The sequence below is a fragment of the Globicephala melas genome, chromosome 1 (genome assembly GCF_963455315.2).
Source record: "Globicephala melas chromosome 1, mGloMel1.2, whole genome shotgun sequence".
Taxonomy (NCBI): Eukaryota; Metazoa; Chordata; class Mammalia; order Artiodactyla; family Delphinidae; genus Globicephala; species Globicephala melas.
This window is the reverse complement of record NC_083314.1, coordinates 69,274,046-69,289,851: the sequence shown is the minus strand read 5'-3', so window position 1 is coordinate 69,289,851 and position 15,806 is coordinate 69,274,046. Positions and strand designations below refer to the sequence as shown.

Below are 15,806 nucleotides of genomic sequence, written 5' to 3'. Positions count from 1 at the left end.
TGTGTATCTCCCACAGGCATCTTGAGCTACACATGTCCAAAACTCAATCATCAGTCACCTCCCAAAATGAGTTCACCTCTATATTTCCTAAATCAGAGAATAGCATCCCATTTATCTAGGGGCTCAAGCCAGAAAACTCTCACTCAGCAGATATTTATCAAGCATCTACAATGTCTAACGACGTCTAGGCCATGAACATATGATAGCAAATAGGGTCCTCACGAAAACTTGTTTATGGAACTCTATCCTTGATTTCTCTCACCTCTGCCCTCCCAATTCAGTCACCAAGTCCTGCCACTTCTACTTCCTGAATTCCATCCATGCTGGCAATACCCTAGTATAGGCTACTGTCTTCTTTCCCCTGGATTACTACAATGAGGTCGTAACTGGTTTTCCTTCCTTCAGTCTTGCCACTCTTCAATTCTATTTTCTCATAGCAGCCAGTCATCACCTAAATACAAACCTAATCTTGTTGAAGCCCTTCAAACTTCCTATTACTTTCAAGAAGTCCAAATGCCTTAACATGACTAGTAATACTCTTCATGATCTGGTGCCTCTTTACCTCCCCAGCCCTGTGTCTAGAATCTCTGTTCCTAGGCTGTGCTCTCCTCTTATGTCTGGGCCTTCACAGTTGTTACCTCTTTCTTGCCCTCCACCCTTTAACCTGGCCAATTCCTAGCTATTCTCCTGCATGGAGCCACTCAGACTAAACCACAATTTTTTTTTTAATTACTTTTCTCCCTTCCCTATGAGAATATAAGATCTATTAGGTCAATTATTAGATTGATTATTATCACATTTGCTTGTTCATTATTATACTTCCAGTACCTAGCTTAGTGTCTGGCATAAAATAAGAGGATCAATAAATATTTTTGAATGAATAAATCTATACCTAGAAAGTCAGAAGGAAAGTCAACTAGTTCAGACTGTGGATTAGGGAAACGCTTCTTAGAAGACATCTGAAAAGTAAGTAAAGAAAGTAGGGATCAGGCAAAGAAAATCAAGACAGTCCAGACGGAGTCAACAAGAATAAGAAAAGGTCTCAAAGTATAAAACAGCCTCATGAATGGGAAATGGGTGTGATGGGAGATGACAGTGGAAACATAAACAGTGGCAAGATCATGGAGGTCCCAGGGTGCAGGCTATGGAGTTGGACTTTGTCTTGGAGGTGATGGGGGAGGGGTTGTAGAAGTTTAACCAGACCAGTGAAATAGTCAGATTTACATTTAAGATTGATCATTACAGCAGCTACTTAGAAGACAAAGTGGGGGATGCAGGTAAGGGTTGTAAGGCTGGAGACAACAGTGAGATAGATTGGGCAGTTGAAAAAAAGAAAGGGATAAATTAGGATTTGAATGGCTCACGAGCCCTCCCAAATGCATCTAGCTAGTAGGAAAGAAAATAAAAATCTGAATCTCAAGGAGGAAGTCAGAGATAGCAGTAGTTTTTGGATCCTTGAGCAAATAGATTAAAACAATGAGAATGGATGGTACTCTGAAGGAGAAGATTTATGCAAAAAAAAAAAAAAGAAAACTCAAAGTTGAAACTTATACTGCATAAAGGGCAGGCAGAGAAAGAGCCCCCTAAGAAGCACGAGATAGGCAGAAGATACAGGAGAGAAGCAAAGGGACTTAGGTTTCGAGGAGGGTCTGATTAATGGTGTCAAATGTAGCGGAGAGGTCTAGAAAGAGGCACTGATCAATAGCACAGGAGAAGTAGGCACTATTCATCTTCTGAGATCAATAAGAGAGAGGCAGATAAATGTGGTGGTAAGGGAAATGGGTGGGCAGGAAGTTAAGGAATATGCTGCATGATGGCTTGAATTTTCTCAGTTAACGGGGAACGAGGTTGCTGGAAATGTCTGTGGCCCCTGGGAAATCTCTATATTCAAATAAGTGGGTTCTTGATGGCAAGGAGGGTGTAGGACCCAGTCTGAGTATTTTATCTATTCCTACCACACTAGACCAAGTGAATCAACTGTTCATCCTCACTGACCCACTTAAAACAAAGCAGAAACAACAATCTGGAATTCTTGTCACTTAAAAAAGAGATTTAAAAAGTTTTAACCCAAAGCACTAGCTACCACAGGACCGCCACCTGAATTAAAGATAAAGTCCTAGTTGCAGGCTGCCATGGTCTCACTGAGCATCCCATCTTGTCAGTCAAAGGTCTGCTCAGTCCTTACAGGTCTGTCATCCAGGATCTAAAGTGCAATCTAGAAAAGGAACATGGAATTAAAATTAGAAAAGAAACTGGCATAAAGGTCACAGATGCATGTGAATGTGTGTTAAGTGCTTGAAAAATATCTTTTACACTACTCTAGTCACCTTCGAATAAAAAGAGAAGTTGAAACTGAGGACGAAGGTAGTTATGAGAAATCACTGCAAGTTATAAGACAGGGAACTGACAAATGATAAAGGAGTGTCAAGAATTGGGGGTGAGCTGAAGCTGCAGACCAAGAACCTGTTGTACATCACTTTGTGTGATTTTCTCCAGAGTGTCCAGCTGGGGATTTATGGGACAGATTCAGGGCGGGGATTTTGACAGGCACTGGGGTCAGAGGCAAGGGATGCAGGGAGTTTGGATGTTGATAAGCCATGCAGTCTAGGCTGGGAAGGGAGGTAATGGCAGGAGAGCTGACAGGGAAAATGAAATATAAGAGCAGATATAGAGCATGTGAGGGTATATAGGTCCAGGGGAAAAAAGATGCTACAGCCATAAAGAGTACTGGAATCTAATTTTCTGCTGTAGTTAATGTCTTTATGGATAATGACAAAACTCTAGAAAGTTTAGGCTGGGATTTCTGGATTTCTGCCCTCTAATTCACAATGACCAGTAACAGACAACTCAATTTTGAAAAATCAAATCTACCCTTATCATCGAGCCAATCTGAATAAATACCCATTCGTTTTTTCTTAATTTTACTTCTAATATAACTATCAATTTGCAATATCTACAGCAAAATTATCCACCAAAGAAACAATTATTTTATTGTAAATACAGTCATCCTGCTCTTCCTTCACCTCATTTTTCTCTCTCCATATGGTCCATTCTATTCTTGGTACATAGAGGTCACGCTTTCCTTGTCTGGACTCTTAACAATGGTTCAGGCATTTGTCGAGCACTTACCATTTGCAAGATATTTTACTAGGACAATGTATAAATAATAATAGTCAAAATAACAGGTAATACTTATCGAGTGCTTACAATTCTGCCAGACACTTTACATGAATGAATCCATTTAACCTTCATGACACCCTATAAATAAGATATTATCGCCACTTTAAAGATGCAGAAACCAGTTTAGTTAGGTTAAACAACTTGCCTGAGTCCATACAGATAGTAAGCAGTGTGATGAGGGATTTTTTATATTTTTTTGGCTGCATTGGGTCTTCGTTGCTGCGAGCGGGCTTTCTCTAGTTGCAGTGAACGGGGGCTACTCTCCACTGCGGTGCGCGGGCTTCTCATTGTGGTTTCTCTTGCTGGGGAGCACAGGCTCTAGGTGCGCGGGCTCCAGCCGTTGTGGCATGCGGGCTCAGTAGTCATGGCTCGCGGGCTCAGTAGTCATGGCTCGCGGGCTCTAAGGCGCAGGCTCAGTAGCTGTGGCGCACGGGCTTAGTTGCTCTGCGGCATGTGGGATATTCCTGGACCAGGGCTCGAACCAGTGTCCCCTGGGTTGGCAGGCGGATTCTTAACCACTGCGTCACCAGGGATGCCCCGTGATGAGGGATTTACACCCAGCTCTTTCTGACTCAAGAGCTGAGCTCTCAGTCATTACGCTAGCTATGGTCCTTTACCCTGCCTCTAAGAAGATACTGCCTAGTGGAGTATGCGCATGTACAAGTAATCGGTTTGATTTGGTTAAGTGCCAATGAGAAAGGTCTTTTTTTTCTCCTCTCCTCACTCCAAGTATTTTTTTAAAAATCTATTTTCTAACTCACTTTTGAGTTTTACTAGATTCTGACTTTTGAGAATTACATCGGTAAATGGACATAGAAAAGGGAAAAGGAAGCCCTAAACTAATGAATATGAAATGTATTTTTATTTCAAATCGGTATAAATTTCTATATCAATAGGTATAGCCTCCACCACCCCCCTACAACAAAGCACCAGAATTTTTGTACTTTCAATAGTATTTCCAGTATATTTTTCACTTGATTCAGTGCAGACTTCCCATCCAATACACCACCCTCACTAGATAATACTGTACACTGCAGTCAGAAGCAAGTCCTACTACGGCTTCTAGGGCTCCAAGCCATAATAAAACTAAATGGTTTCCCCCCGCTGACAATTAGGCCAGTCGTATCTTCTGCTGCAAGACCCAGACTTGTGATCAGGTATGAAGTGCCACGCATCATTTGAAGAATCCAACTCACTCGCGGATGTGCAAATTTGGGGAAGAGTTCAATGTTGTTAGCACCGGGAGTGCCTTGCTCCTGTAGAGGGATGAATGAAGGGAGGGAGAACAAAGGACACGGGACTGGGCCCCAGGTTTCTTGCCTGTAAATGTGAAAGGATTTGACCAGATGAACTGTTAAGACTGCTCCCACCTCTTGAAGTTGGGCTCACCAACGCAGAATCAGATGATCTGTGTCCAAATCCTGGTTATGCTACTTGTGAACTACTGCGCACAGCTTTGGGCCAGATGCACAATCTCCCTGATTTAATCCCTCATTTGATGATAGTATCTATTAGCCCCCTTTCCCTTTTTAATGAAGTCTAAATGAGATAATGCCTATAAGCATCCAACACAGAACCTGGCGTCTCAATCAACGCTCAAAAAATATCGGTGTTATTACTCTGAGACTCTATGACTTACCCGGCCCCACTGCCCCACGTCCTCTTTCCCTTGTCACCTTGAGTTTAGCTCGTCTCCAGAAACCCTCTATTCACTTCCGCTCTTCACCTCGGACGCCAAAACCGTTCAAAGGTCTCACGAAACTTCGTATTAGCCTCGGACTCCTCCCCCAAACCGCGGCGCTCCCATTTCCTGCTGAATTTAGATCCGACTAGACTCCAACTCCGCGAAAACTAGTTCCGCTCGTAGCCCGGCGTCCTCTCTCGCAACTCCAGCACCAGCCATCTCGTGTCTATTGAGCCCAACCGGCACCCGGCGCGGCGGAGGGCAGGCAGTGGGCGGGGCGGAACGGGGCGGGAGTTCCAGTAGGAGGCGGCAGGTTTGAAAAGTGACAACGGTCGGTGTTCGCTGATTTTTGAGTTCGTCTGTAGCTGCTCCGCGGACTCGCAGCCTTCCTGTGGGCGGCTGGTGCGGTAGGTGAGCGCAGACACTCGCGGACAGAGGACGGCCGGAGCTGGGACGCGGAGCCTGGCAGTGTTTTCGTTACGCGCAGAGCTGGGGAGGATGCTGGAGAAGCCAGCCCCTGGGAGGTGGGGGAAAGCTCATAGATCGTATTTATTGGATTTTAGTCCCCCAAACAACCTGAGCCCAGTTGCTACGAAACGAATGGGTGTTTGCTGGTACAACATAGACTACGGGAAAAGAAACGAGGTGCAGCTGGTTAGTTAAATCTTGTATGTGTATATTTTTAACCCAGTTATTTAGAAGATTATGGGGTTGCAGATGCTGGTCCACTGTCTTTGTAGGTAAGTCTCCGTTGCTCAAACATCTCTTAACTAAAGTCAAACCCAAAAATCAAAAGGCAAAAATATCATACTTAATCCAAAAGTCAGAGGAAGAGAGCGGTGTATGCATGGCGCTTTGCATGCGTGGCACGATCATTTTCCCTGATGAGTTCAGGAAACTGTTTACTTAATTTTTTGATGTTGGGAGTCTTTGAGTGTTTTCTCTTTGTTTTTGTTTAGCCTCTGCTTCCTGGGATTTTGATTTCCACGATCTAGTTTATTTTAGAAAAATGAAGTGTCTGAAATTTAATCAGTATTCTTTCAATACCTACTGTGTACAGGATCATGGTGTTGCAAATAAATGAGGAACGGAGGGGTAATTAGTAGTAAGTGCCTGCTACTTGGTAGGCGATCTGAGGGTCACTTTACATATACTAGGTCACTTACATACTTTATCCCACCAGAGCTCAAACTGTATTGAAAGGCCTCTCTCTCCCTCTCTCCCCTCTGTCCTTTTCTCTCCCTCTCCTCTGTCCGACACTCCCTCCCTCTCTACACACACACGTGAATGAATTGGAACTGAAGTTGTACTATCAAAGAAAGATAGAATTTGGATATAGGAGGTGGTTCCAAAAGGAAACATTGGAAGTTTGGGAAACGTCTTGAAGGAGACTAACTTGTAACAGAAAATTCATTAGGTTATTTGATGTGGTAGGTAGGATGAGTAATTAAAGTATTTTTGTAAAGATGTTACATGATGCATTTGGTGTTCTACACAGATTCATCTGATAGCACAGTGTGCAAGACTTTAGAAGAGAGGGATGTGCGATAATAATTAATGAAGATATTTTAGACCTCTTTCTCTATTGTGATCATCTCTGATCCAGATATAGTTTGTTTTGGAAAGTTGACTTTTTCTGCAGTCTTTGGGCAATTGATGATTTTTAAATCTATGACCTAGGTGAAAACATAGAATGCATATTTATGTTGAAAAGGACATATAATATATGAGGTGTGAGAATCTGGATCCAAAAACATTCTGGCTGTAGAAGGAAAGCTTGGAATTATGAAATTCAATAATAGGAAGTAGGAATAATAGGAAATTCAATGATAGGAAATGCAAATTACAAAATTCAATAATAGGAAATAGGAATAATGGGAAATTCAATAATAGGAAATGCAAATCCTTGCTTAAGGTTCAAATAATCAATTATGTAAAAAGAACATGGAGAAGTCCTGGCTTGTTGGCTACGAAGTGATGTAAGAATTCATGGAGAAGCGGGCTATGTTGAAGAAGTTCTGGGAGTTTCAGTCAATCACACACACATATATATATTTGTCTGTAAGTGTTATAGTAGCACAAGATCAGCAGTGACCATCATCAACTGTGTTGATATTCTGCCCTAAGCAGACCATATCTGGAGTATTGTGTTCAATTTGAGCATTACACTTTAAGAAGACATTGACAAAACAGTTTTAGAGGAAAGTGAGTAGAATCGTAAACTTTCTCAAACAAAGTCGTAAAAGGAGTGGCTATTCTTAAATTATACTTACCTTAGACAAGACAGGGCTAAGCAGAGATATGATAGCTTTCTTCATGTTTTTGAAAGTGGAGTCATAAAAACAAGGATTATTATATTCTATGTAGTTGCAATGACTAGAAGTAGGACCAGAAGGTAAGAGTTACAACAAACATATTTCTACACAGTATGAGAGAGAGTTATCTGATTATTAGAGACATACTAAGGTAGACAGAAAGTTTCCTTGAGACAGTGAATTCTGTGATGTTTGCAAGTGTTTAAGCAGAACTGAGAAGTTATTTGTTAATCATCTTTTAGAATGGCTTCCTGCATTTGTCAGTGGTTAAAGTTGACAAGGCTGCCTTTTAACCCTGACATTCGGAGAAACATTAGGAGCCTAAAGAAATAGATTTCCAGAATTGTGGGTCATTTCAGTTTGTTTGCAAAAGTGAGTGTATTCACTTTGTATCTCTGGGATCACACTGCTTCCCTAGAGAGTAGGAGATCCATAAGTAATGAACCAAGTATTGTTAACTGAGTGGTGGAGAAAGTGGCTTCTGTTGCTGCTGCTTCTACTACTACTGTTACTATTGCTATTCTGTTAGGCATAGCTAGAGATACGGAGAAAATGAAAGTGTCTTAGCTTACTGTTGGCTCACAGTGCAGTGCCAGAGTTCTATAAACATTATCACAATACACTGTGGCAAGTATTATAACAGAGTTCAGTGCTAGCTGTAGGGTAGGATTTCTTAACCTCAGCATTATTGACATTTTGAACTGAGTAATTCTTCGCTGTTGATTGGCCCCCTTATGCATTGCAGGATGTTTAGCAACATTCTGGGCCGGCTACCCACCAGATTCCAGTAGCATCCTCACTCTAGTCCTGACAACCAAAAGTGTCTCCAAAGTTGTGAGAACTACTGCTCTAGGAGAACACAGGTGGGAATATTTTACTATCTAAGGACATTAGGGGAAATGGTTTTTTGTTTTATTTTATTTTTCAAGTTCTCACCCTAGTGATTGGAATTCCTGCCAATTACAGTTGTTTTTTTTTCTCTCTCTTCCTACTTACATCTCAAACCTTATTAATCATCTCACTGTGTGTACATTGAATAGAATGTTAAATCAGAGTACAGTTTTATTATTTATGCTGTTTTGCTGTTGTTTGTGTATAGATTCTGCTGATAGTGTTGCCTATATATCTTGCTTTGAGGATTAATTCTCAGGATAGATCTTATTAAATTCTGTGCCCCCCAGATTTAAAGAAGTTTCTCATCTGTCTGTTCAACCTGTCTTCTTTCCCATGTGAAAGAAAACAGCATTAGGAAAACTAGAAAATGACTGTGTTGCTTTAGAATAAAAGTTATTTTAGGATATATATATATATATATATAGATATATATATATATTTGTCTTTAATGTTATCTTACTAGGATGTTTGATGATTTGGTGGTAGTTAACACTACTATGAATATAGTTCAACCTTGGGTGGTTAATTTTGTCCTTATATTTATCAGCTTCTAGATAATGAAAACTGCTAGTTGTGCCATGTTTCTGATCTTTGTTTTCAATTCCTTCAGACTAACAGGAGACTCCCAAGATGGAAACTTTGTCTTTCCCCAGATATAATGTAGCTGAAATTGTGGTTCATATTCGAAACAAAATCTTAACAGGAGCTGATGGTAAAAACCTCTCCAAGAATGATCTTTCTCCAAATCCCAAGGTAAAATGTGGTTGTGTTTGCATGTGGTTAACGTTATTTGAAAAGAAATTAAACTACTAGGTCTATAGAATGTGGAGAAAGACATGTATATTACTATTTGATATAGACTAGTCATCTTAATCCAGAGAAACTCTCTCACCTAGTGTAATTTTAAAATAACATTAAGTTTATATGTGGGGCAACTTCTACATTCCCATTAGGAATTCAAATCTTTAATATGGTTGTTTTCTCCCCCCCGCCCTGAAAAAAAAACTTCTAAACCATAGGCATATTAAAGTATATTAAACTTTTCATTATCGGAATAGTGGTCTGAGGGTATCATTTATTGGTAAAGCTTGAAGGAACTTAACTCCACAAGTGGTTTCCAATCAGAAAAAGTGCTTAGAAACAGTCTTCTTTGGAAGCTTACAGATTAATTTTCTTGCATTGTGCCCCAAGGGGGAATTGACTTGTTTTGACAGACACTGTTCTTTGTATCTTTAGTTATTAAATGCAAAAAAGAACTATTCATGTGTCACAGAAAATCCCAAAGTCTCCTTCCAGTTTCCTGTGTTCATCTTGAAGTGATAACATAATAAAACCTGGTTTAATGATGTAGAACTTAAACTTTTTGATATTGATGCCTCTTTAATTCTTTAAAATAGAACAGATAATCTCAGAATAAATGAACTTGTATATGGATGAGAACAGGTTGTATAGGCCAGCATTTGGGAACCACTGATTTAGAAGATGAAAGTTAAAAATCCCATACTATCCTATTAAATTTATACCTCCTGGATCATAGTAGTCACTTTAACAGCTAAGGCATCTTAGCCTTAACATCTGAGGCATCAAACAAGGTTTCCCATGTTCTTTTTAAAAAAATACACCCTCATTATTTTTGTCATATGTCTGACAACCTGTTCTGAAAGACTAACCCATCTTCCATTCCCTAATGTGGATAGATTGCCTGGACTGGATTTGAATATACTTGCTAACATTCTGTATATAAGCTTAAACAACTGATCTTATTGACACTTATCACATGTGAGCAAACTGATAAGTATATAAGGTGTTTTAAAATTTGGAAAAATTAAGAAATATTTCAAGGGGAATGGAGTAATGTTATCACTCTTTTCTTCTTTGTATCCATTTACTAGAATATTGGACAGTAATGGTGATAGTGGTGCAACAGAGTATTAAAAGTTATTTTTCTCTTGTAGCCTGAAGTCTTGCATATGATCTACATGAGAGCTTTACAGATAGTATATGGAATTCGACTGGAGCATTTTTACATGGTGGGTTTAAGATGAGGCAAAATTGTTTTTTGCTGCATTTCTCGTGCTCACATCGAGTACTGGTTTTCAGGACGGGAAGTTATTGACTTTATTTTTAACAAAATCAAGGCTTATTTAAAATTAATGTCACTTACACGGGAATCTTAGGCATAATAATGGCCTATACTGATAGCTTTAGTAAGATGAAAACTATTACTAAAGACCTAAATGACACAAGTTATTGATGCTATGCAGTTATTGACAGATTTACAGTTTGTCTTCAGAGACTATAGTAAGCAACAACGAAGTCTTTACAGATACTGTTCTCTTCTCAGTAAGGACTCCCAAATTAGAGTAGGAGATACACACTAAGATTGAAAACAATTGAAATAAGGCAATTGAGCTTTTAGCAAATTAGGTATTTCTAGTAGGAAGATTATTTTTCTTAATCTTTTTTTGCTGTTGTTGTTAAATCATCAGGGCATCATCTGAAGATGTACAAAAATGTAATATCTGTAGAGTCTCACCAATATTATATATTATTTAAAAATCAGAGGGTTTGTCACTTATTTGCTATGAAACCTTGCTAAAGCTTAGTTTCTTTGTCTATAAAATAGGGATAGTACTCTGTCCTACTGTGGTTATAAAAATTAAGAAAGAATATATTGAAAATGCTTAGCATAGTACCTGATATTTAGTAAATGCTAACCATTACCCCTTTATTTATTTATTTTTAACATCTTTATTGGAGTATAACCCCTTTATTTTTTAATTCATTTAAAAAGTCTTTATTGAGCACTGACTGTGAACCTAGCATTATTAATATTAATGACAACTCTAGTTTTGTGCCAGGATCTGTATTGTTTGCTTGTTTGTTTTAAATTAATGATAATAAGTTAATATATTTTGATTGTAATCTATGATTAAGATTTCTTGAGGTTGAAGATTTTTCTCATTTTGTCTAATCAATGTGTAACTTAGATCTTCTGGTTTATTACATTTAGATGCCAGTGAACTCTGAAGTCATGTATCCACATATAATGGAAGGCTTCTTACCAGTCAGCAATCTGTTTATTAATTTGTGAGTAAAGAGTCATTATTTTCTTAGTCCACATTCGTATTTACATTACATTCAGCTTTCTTAAAGACATGATTTTCTTTGGGAGGGAATTTCTACTATTTTTCTTTCCAATCCATCCCATAAATATCCAAGATTGTACATTTTCAGCAAACACATCTAACTGCCTCCACCTGTGGCACCTTCAGTTCATTCAACTGATGTATTAAGATATTGTGAGTCTAAAATTGTTGGAGGGTTTTGCATTCTTAGAGAGTCCTAGTACCTCAAAGAGTGTGAGTTGTTTATTAGAATCTATAACGATACCTTGGTATTACATGAATATTTGTGTAATATACAGAAAAAGTAGATTTCAGTGCTGTAGGATTATATATTGTAGTAGACTTCTGACTTGGTCCTTTGATACTGAGAAATATATCCAGAAATCTTTTTGAAAATAAGATGTTTATGCCCTTTGGCTTAGTATGTAATTCACAGTACACTTTTCAATATGCTTGCTCCACTTTATCTTCAAGGGACTCATTTCTGCCCATCTGTCGGGTGAATGACTTCGAGATTGCTGATATTCTATATCCAAGTAAGTGAGAATTTAAAACAATTTTTAACGTTTGGCTTCAATCTAACATTTTACCTTTCCATCAATAAATGTGAAAAAAAAGAGAGAAAAGACTTCAAGGAACTTGGATTTAGAAAGTATATCTGATTCTCAAGGATGAATTTTTTCATATCCTATTATTGGAAATTTTTCCTTTGTAAAGCCACAGAAAAGCTGTTTTTCTGATTAGTTTTTCTTAACTCCTTACATTTGAAAAATGTCCTGTAAATTTGAGAATATGAATACAAATAATATGCAAGCTATGATGTTGCATAGTGGGTTAATTATACCAGTTTTATCAAATGTAGTAATTACTTTTTACCATGAAGAAAGTACCTTTTCACACTGATAATAGCCGTGATATTATATTAAAATGTAAAATTCTCCTAACTTTGTGTCCGTTTATTCATTTGACCCTTTTGTATTTATATATCAGGTTATCTTATGTTGGAAGATATTAGGTGTGCTATTTAAAAATTTGTTTTTTATCCTCTTTTGGAGCTCCTTTTTTTGTTGTTGTTTATTGACATATAATTTACACAAAAGTTCACCAATTTTAATGCATAATTGAATAAATCTTAACAAATATATACAGTTATATAACCAGTGCCACAATCATGACCCCCCGAAGTTCCCTGACATCTTTGAAAAGATGTCTTTTCAAAGCAAAATATATTTCAATTTTGAATATTCTAATTGATCATTGTTTTTCTTTTGTCATTCATAAAACTATTTTTTGTGTTCTACCAAGAAATCTTGGCCTCAAGGATTTATTTGGCTAAATTTTATCCTATATTTTGCTGTAAGTGTATTGTAGTTTCAGCTATTATTGTTTAATGCCTGAATTTTTGTATATCATCTGAGGCAAAGGTCAAGGTTCGTTTTTTTTCCTTTATGCATATGGTTATAAAATTATTCTAGCACCACTCATTGAAAAGATTATCCATTCCCCATTGAATTACCCTGGCACTTTGGTCAAAAGTAATTGATTAACCACTGTACATCTATTAGAATGGCAAAAATCGAAAACACTGACAATACCAAATGCTCATGAGGATATGGAGCAACAGGAACTCTCATTCACTGCTTGTGGGAATGCAAAGTGGTATAGTGACCTTGGAAGACACTTTTCAGTTTCTTACAAGACTAAATGTATTCTTACTGTATGATCCAGTAGTCATGCTCCTTGGTATTTACCCAAATACCAAGTGTTGAAAGCTCACGTCCACACAAAAACCTGCAAACAGATATTTGTTGCAGCTTTATTCATAATTGCCAAAATTTAGAAGCATCCAAGATGTCCTTCAGTAGGTGAATGGATGAACTAGTACATCAAGACAGGGGAATATATTCAGTGCTATAAATAAATGAGCTATCAGGCAATGAAAAGACATGCAGGAATCTTAAATGCATATTACTAAGTGTAAGAAATCAATCTGCAAAGGCTATTTACAGTACCATTCCAATTATGACAATCTGGAAAAGGCAAAACTTATGAAGATAGTAAAAAGATCATTGTTTGCCAGGGACTGGGGGAGGGAAGAATGGATAGCCAGGGCACAGAGGAGTTTTAGGGCAGTGAAACTATTGTGTATGATACTATTGTGTCATTATACATTTGTCAAAACCCATAGAATGTGCAACTCCAAGAGTGAACCCTAATGTGAACTATGGTCTTTGGCTGATAATGATGTGTCAGTGTAGGATCATCTTTTGTAACAGATATACCACTCAGGTGGGGGATGTTTATAGTGGAGTAAGCTGTGCGTGTACAGGGACATAGCGTATATGGAAACTACTTTCTGCTCAATTTTTCTGTGAACTAAAGTGCTCTAAGAATTCTGTTTTAAAAAGTCAATGATCATATATATATATATATATATATATATATGAGTATATTTCTGGCTTCATTCTTTGCTCCATTGATCTATATGTCTGTCTTTACACCAAGCATACTACCTTGATTACTTTAGCTCTATAGTAAGGCTTGAAATCAGACGGTGGAAGTCCTGCAACTTTGTTCGCTTTTTCAAAATTGTTTTAGTTATTCTGGTCTTTTGTATTTCCATATAAATTTTAGAATCAGCCTGTCACTTTCATCCCCCCTCCACTCCCCATAGCCTAGTGGAATTTTGACTGAGGTTACTTTGAATGTATAGTTCATTTGGGGGATAATTGACAACTTGATAATATTGGGTCTTCTAATCCATGTGTATATCCCTCCATTTATTTAGGTTGTCTTTAATTTTTCACAACAGTGTTTTATAATTTTCAGAGTACAGGTCATATACATTTTGATAAATTTATCCCTAAGTACTTCAATTTTAAGGGATATTGTAAACTTCTTTTAGTTTAAATTTCTGATTGATTGGTCATTGCTAGTGTAGAGAAACAATTGATTTTTATATATTGACCTTATTTCTAGTAGATTCTTTAAAATAGATTCCTTAGGGTTTTCTACACGGGCAATCATATTGTTTGAGAACAAAGGCAGTTTTACTTCTTTTCCAGTCTAGATGTATTTTACTTATTTTTCTTTCCTTCTGCAGTGGCTAGGACTTCTAGCGTAATGTTGAATTAAAATGGTGAGAGCAGGCATCATTGTCTTGTTCCTGATCTTAAGGGGAAAGCATTTAGGCTTTCACCAGTAAGTATAATGTTAGTTTTAGGATTTTCTTAGATTGCCTTTATCAGGGTAAGCAACTTCTGTTCCTAGTTTGTTTCGTGAATGGGTGTTGACTTGTTTTAAATGGCTTTTCTGCATCTAGTGAGAAAATCAAGTGGTTTCTCTTTTTCAGTCTAGTGGATTACATTGTTTGATTTTTGAATGTTAAACCAACTTTGTATTCAGGATGAACCCCATTTGATTATGATACATTATGTGTTTTAATATATTGCTGGATTTGATTTGCTAATATTTTGTTGTGTTTTTGTGATGATGTTCATAAGGGCTACTGGTCTGTAATTTTTTTGTAATTTTACTGCACTGACAGACTTTGGATATCAGGGTATCGCTGGCCTCTTAGGATGAGTTTAGAAAGATTCCCTCTTTCATTTCTAGGAGTAATTTTGTAAATTTGTGTTATTTCTTCCTTAAATGTTTGGTAGAATTCACCAGTAAATCCATCTGGGACTGGAGTTTTCTCTGTGAGAAGGTTTTACATTAATTAATAATTCAATTTTTTTTTTTAATAAATGAAGGGCTACGCTGTTTGTTTATTCCCAAAGCTACTGAATGAGCTTTTGTAGGCTACCTTTTTCAGCAAGTTTATCCATTTCATTTAAACGGGCAAATTTATTAACATAAAGTTGCTCCTAATTTTCCCGTATCATTTTAATAGTCTTTGGGGTTAGTAGTGATGTCCCATCTCTCATTCTGACATTAGTAATCTGTTTTTTCACTCTTTTGTTTTTCCCTGATCAGTCTGGCTAGAGGTTTATCAATTTTGTTGAGCTTTTAAAAGAACTAGATTTTTGTCTCACTGAATTTTATGTATTTTATTTCTGTTTTCTGTTTTATTGGTTTTTGTGCTATTGTTATTCCTTCTTTTTTCATGCTTGCTTTGGGTTTGCTCTTCTTTTTTTTTTTTCCTCCTAGTTTTTTAAAGGTTAGAAGCTGAGGCCATCAGTTTGAGATATTTCTTCTTTCCTAAATAGGTGTTTAGTGCTAATAAATTTCCCTTTAGCCCTGCTTTAGCTGTGCCCCACAGACTGATTATAGACGGTTTCGTGTGTGTGTGCGAACACACATGTGTACACACACACGTGCATTTTGGATTATAAATTTAAGCTCATCTTCAGCAGGATAGTCCTGTGCTTCTTTGGCTTCTGGGGTTGAGGCCATATCCCTCCTGAGATATCTTTTGCTTTTGGAAGTTATTCCAGGATTATCATTGGCTAAAGACCACTTTTTATCTTAATTCCTAATTTCGATAGTTCTTGGGTCAAATATATAGTTTAATTTAAACCAAAAACCCATATGGCAATGGGCCCAAGGTTTAGAATTCTCAGAGGAGACTATTTCCTTACTAGAGACAAGGCTGAGCCACTA

The 15,806-nt window shown here is 37.5% G+C and overlaps 1 protein-coding gene and 1 long non-coding RNA gene across 2 annotated transcripts in view; one reads left to right on the top strand and one right to left on the bottom strand.

The window, feature by feature from the left end:
- The window catches only part of LOC132593613 (uncharacterized), a 59,606-nt gene extending 54,606 nt beyond the window's left edge, over window positions 1–5,000 (bottom strand). The window contains exon 1 of the long non-coding RNA XR_009559309.1: window positions 4,820–5,000. This is a non-coding gene — a long non-coding RNA (uncharacterized lncRNA). The remainder of the gene's footprint in view (window positions 1–4,819) is intronic.
- Window positions 5,001–5,164: 164 nt separating this feature from the next.
- Window positions 5,165–15,806, top strand: part of NUF2 (NUF2 component of NDC80 kinetochore complex) — a 29,714-nt gene continuing 19,072 nt past the window's right edge. Inside the window, exons 1-6 of the mRNA XM_030847425.2 lie at window positions 5,165–5,271; window positions 7,925–8,042; window positions 8,684–8,826; window positions 10,029–10,103; window positions 11,087–11,163; window positions 11,676–11,737. Of these exons, the coding sequence (XP_030703285.1) occupies window positions 8,704–8,826; window positions 10,029–10,103; window positions 11,087–11,163; window positions 11,676–11,737 (337 nt within the window). The 5' untranslated portion in view covers window positions 5,165–5,271; window positions 7,925–8,042; window positions 8,684–8,703. The remainder of the gene's footprint in view (window positions 5,272–7,924; window positions 8,043–8,683; window positions 8,827–10,028; window positions 10,104–11,086; window positions 11,164–11,675; window positions 11,738–15,806) is intronic.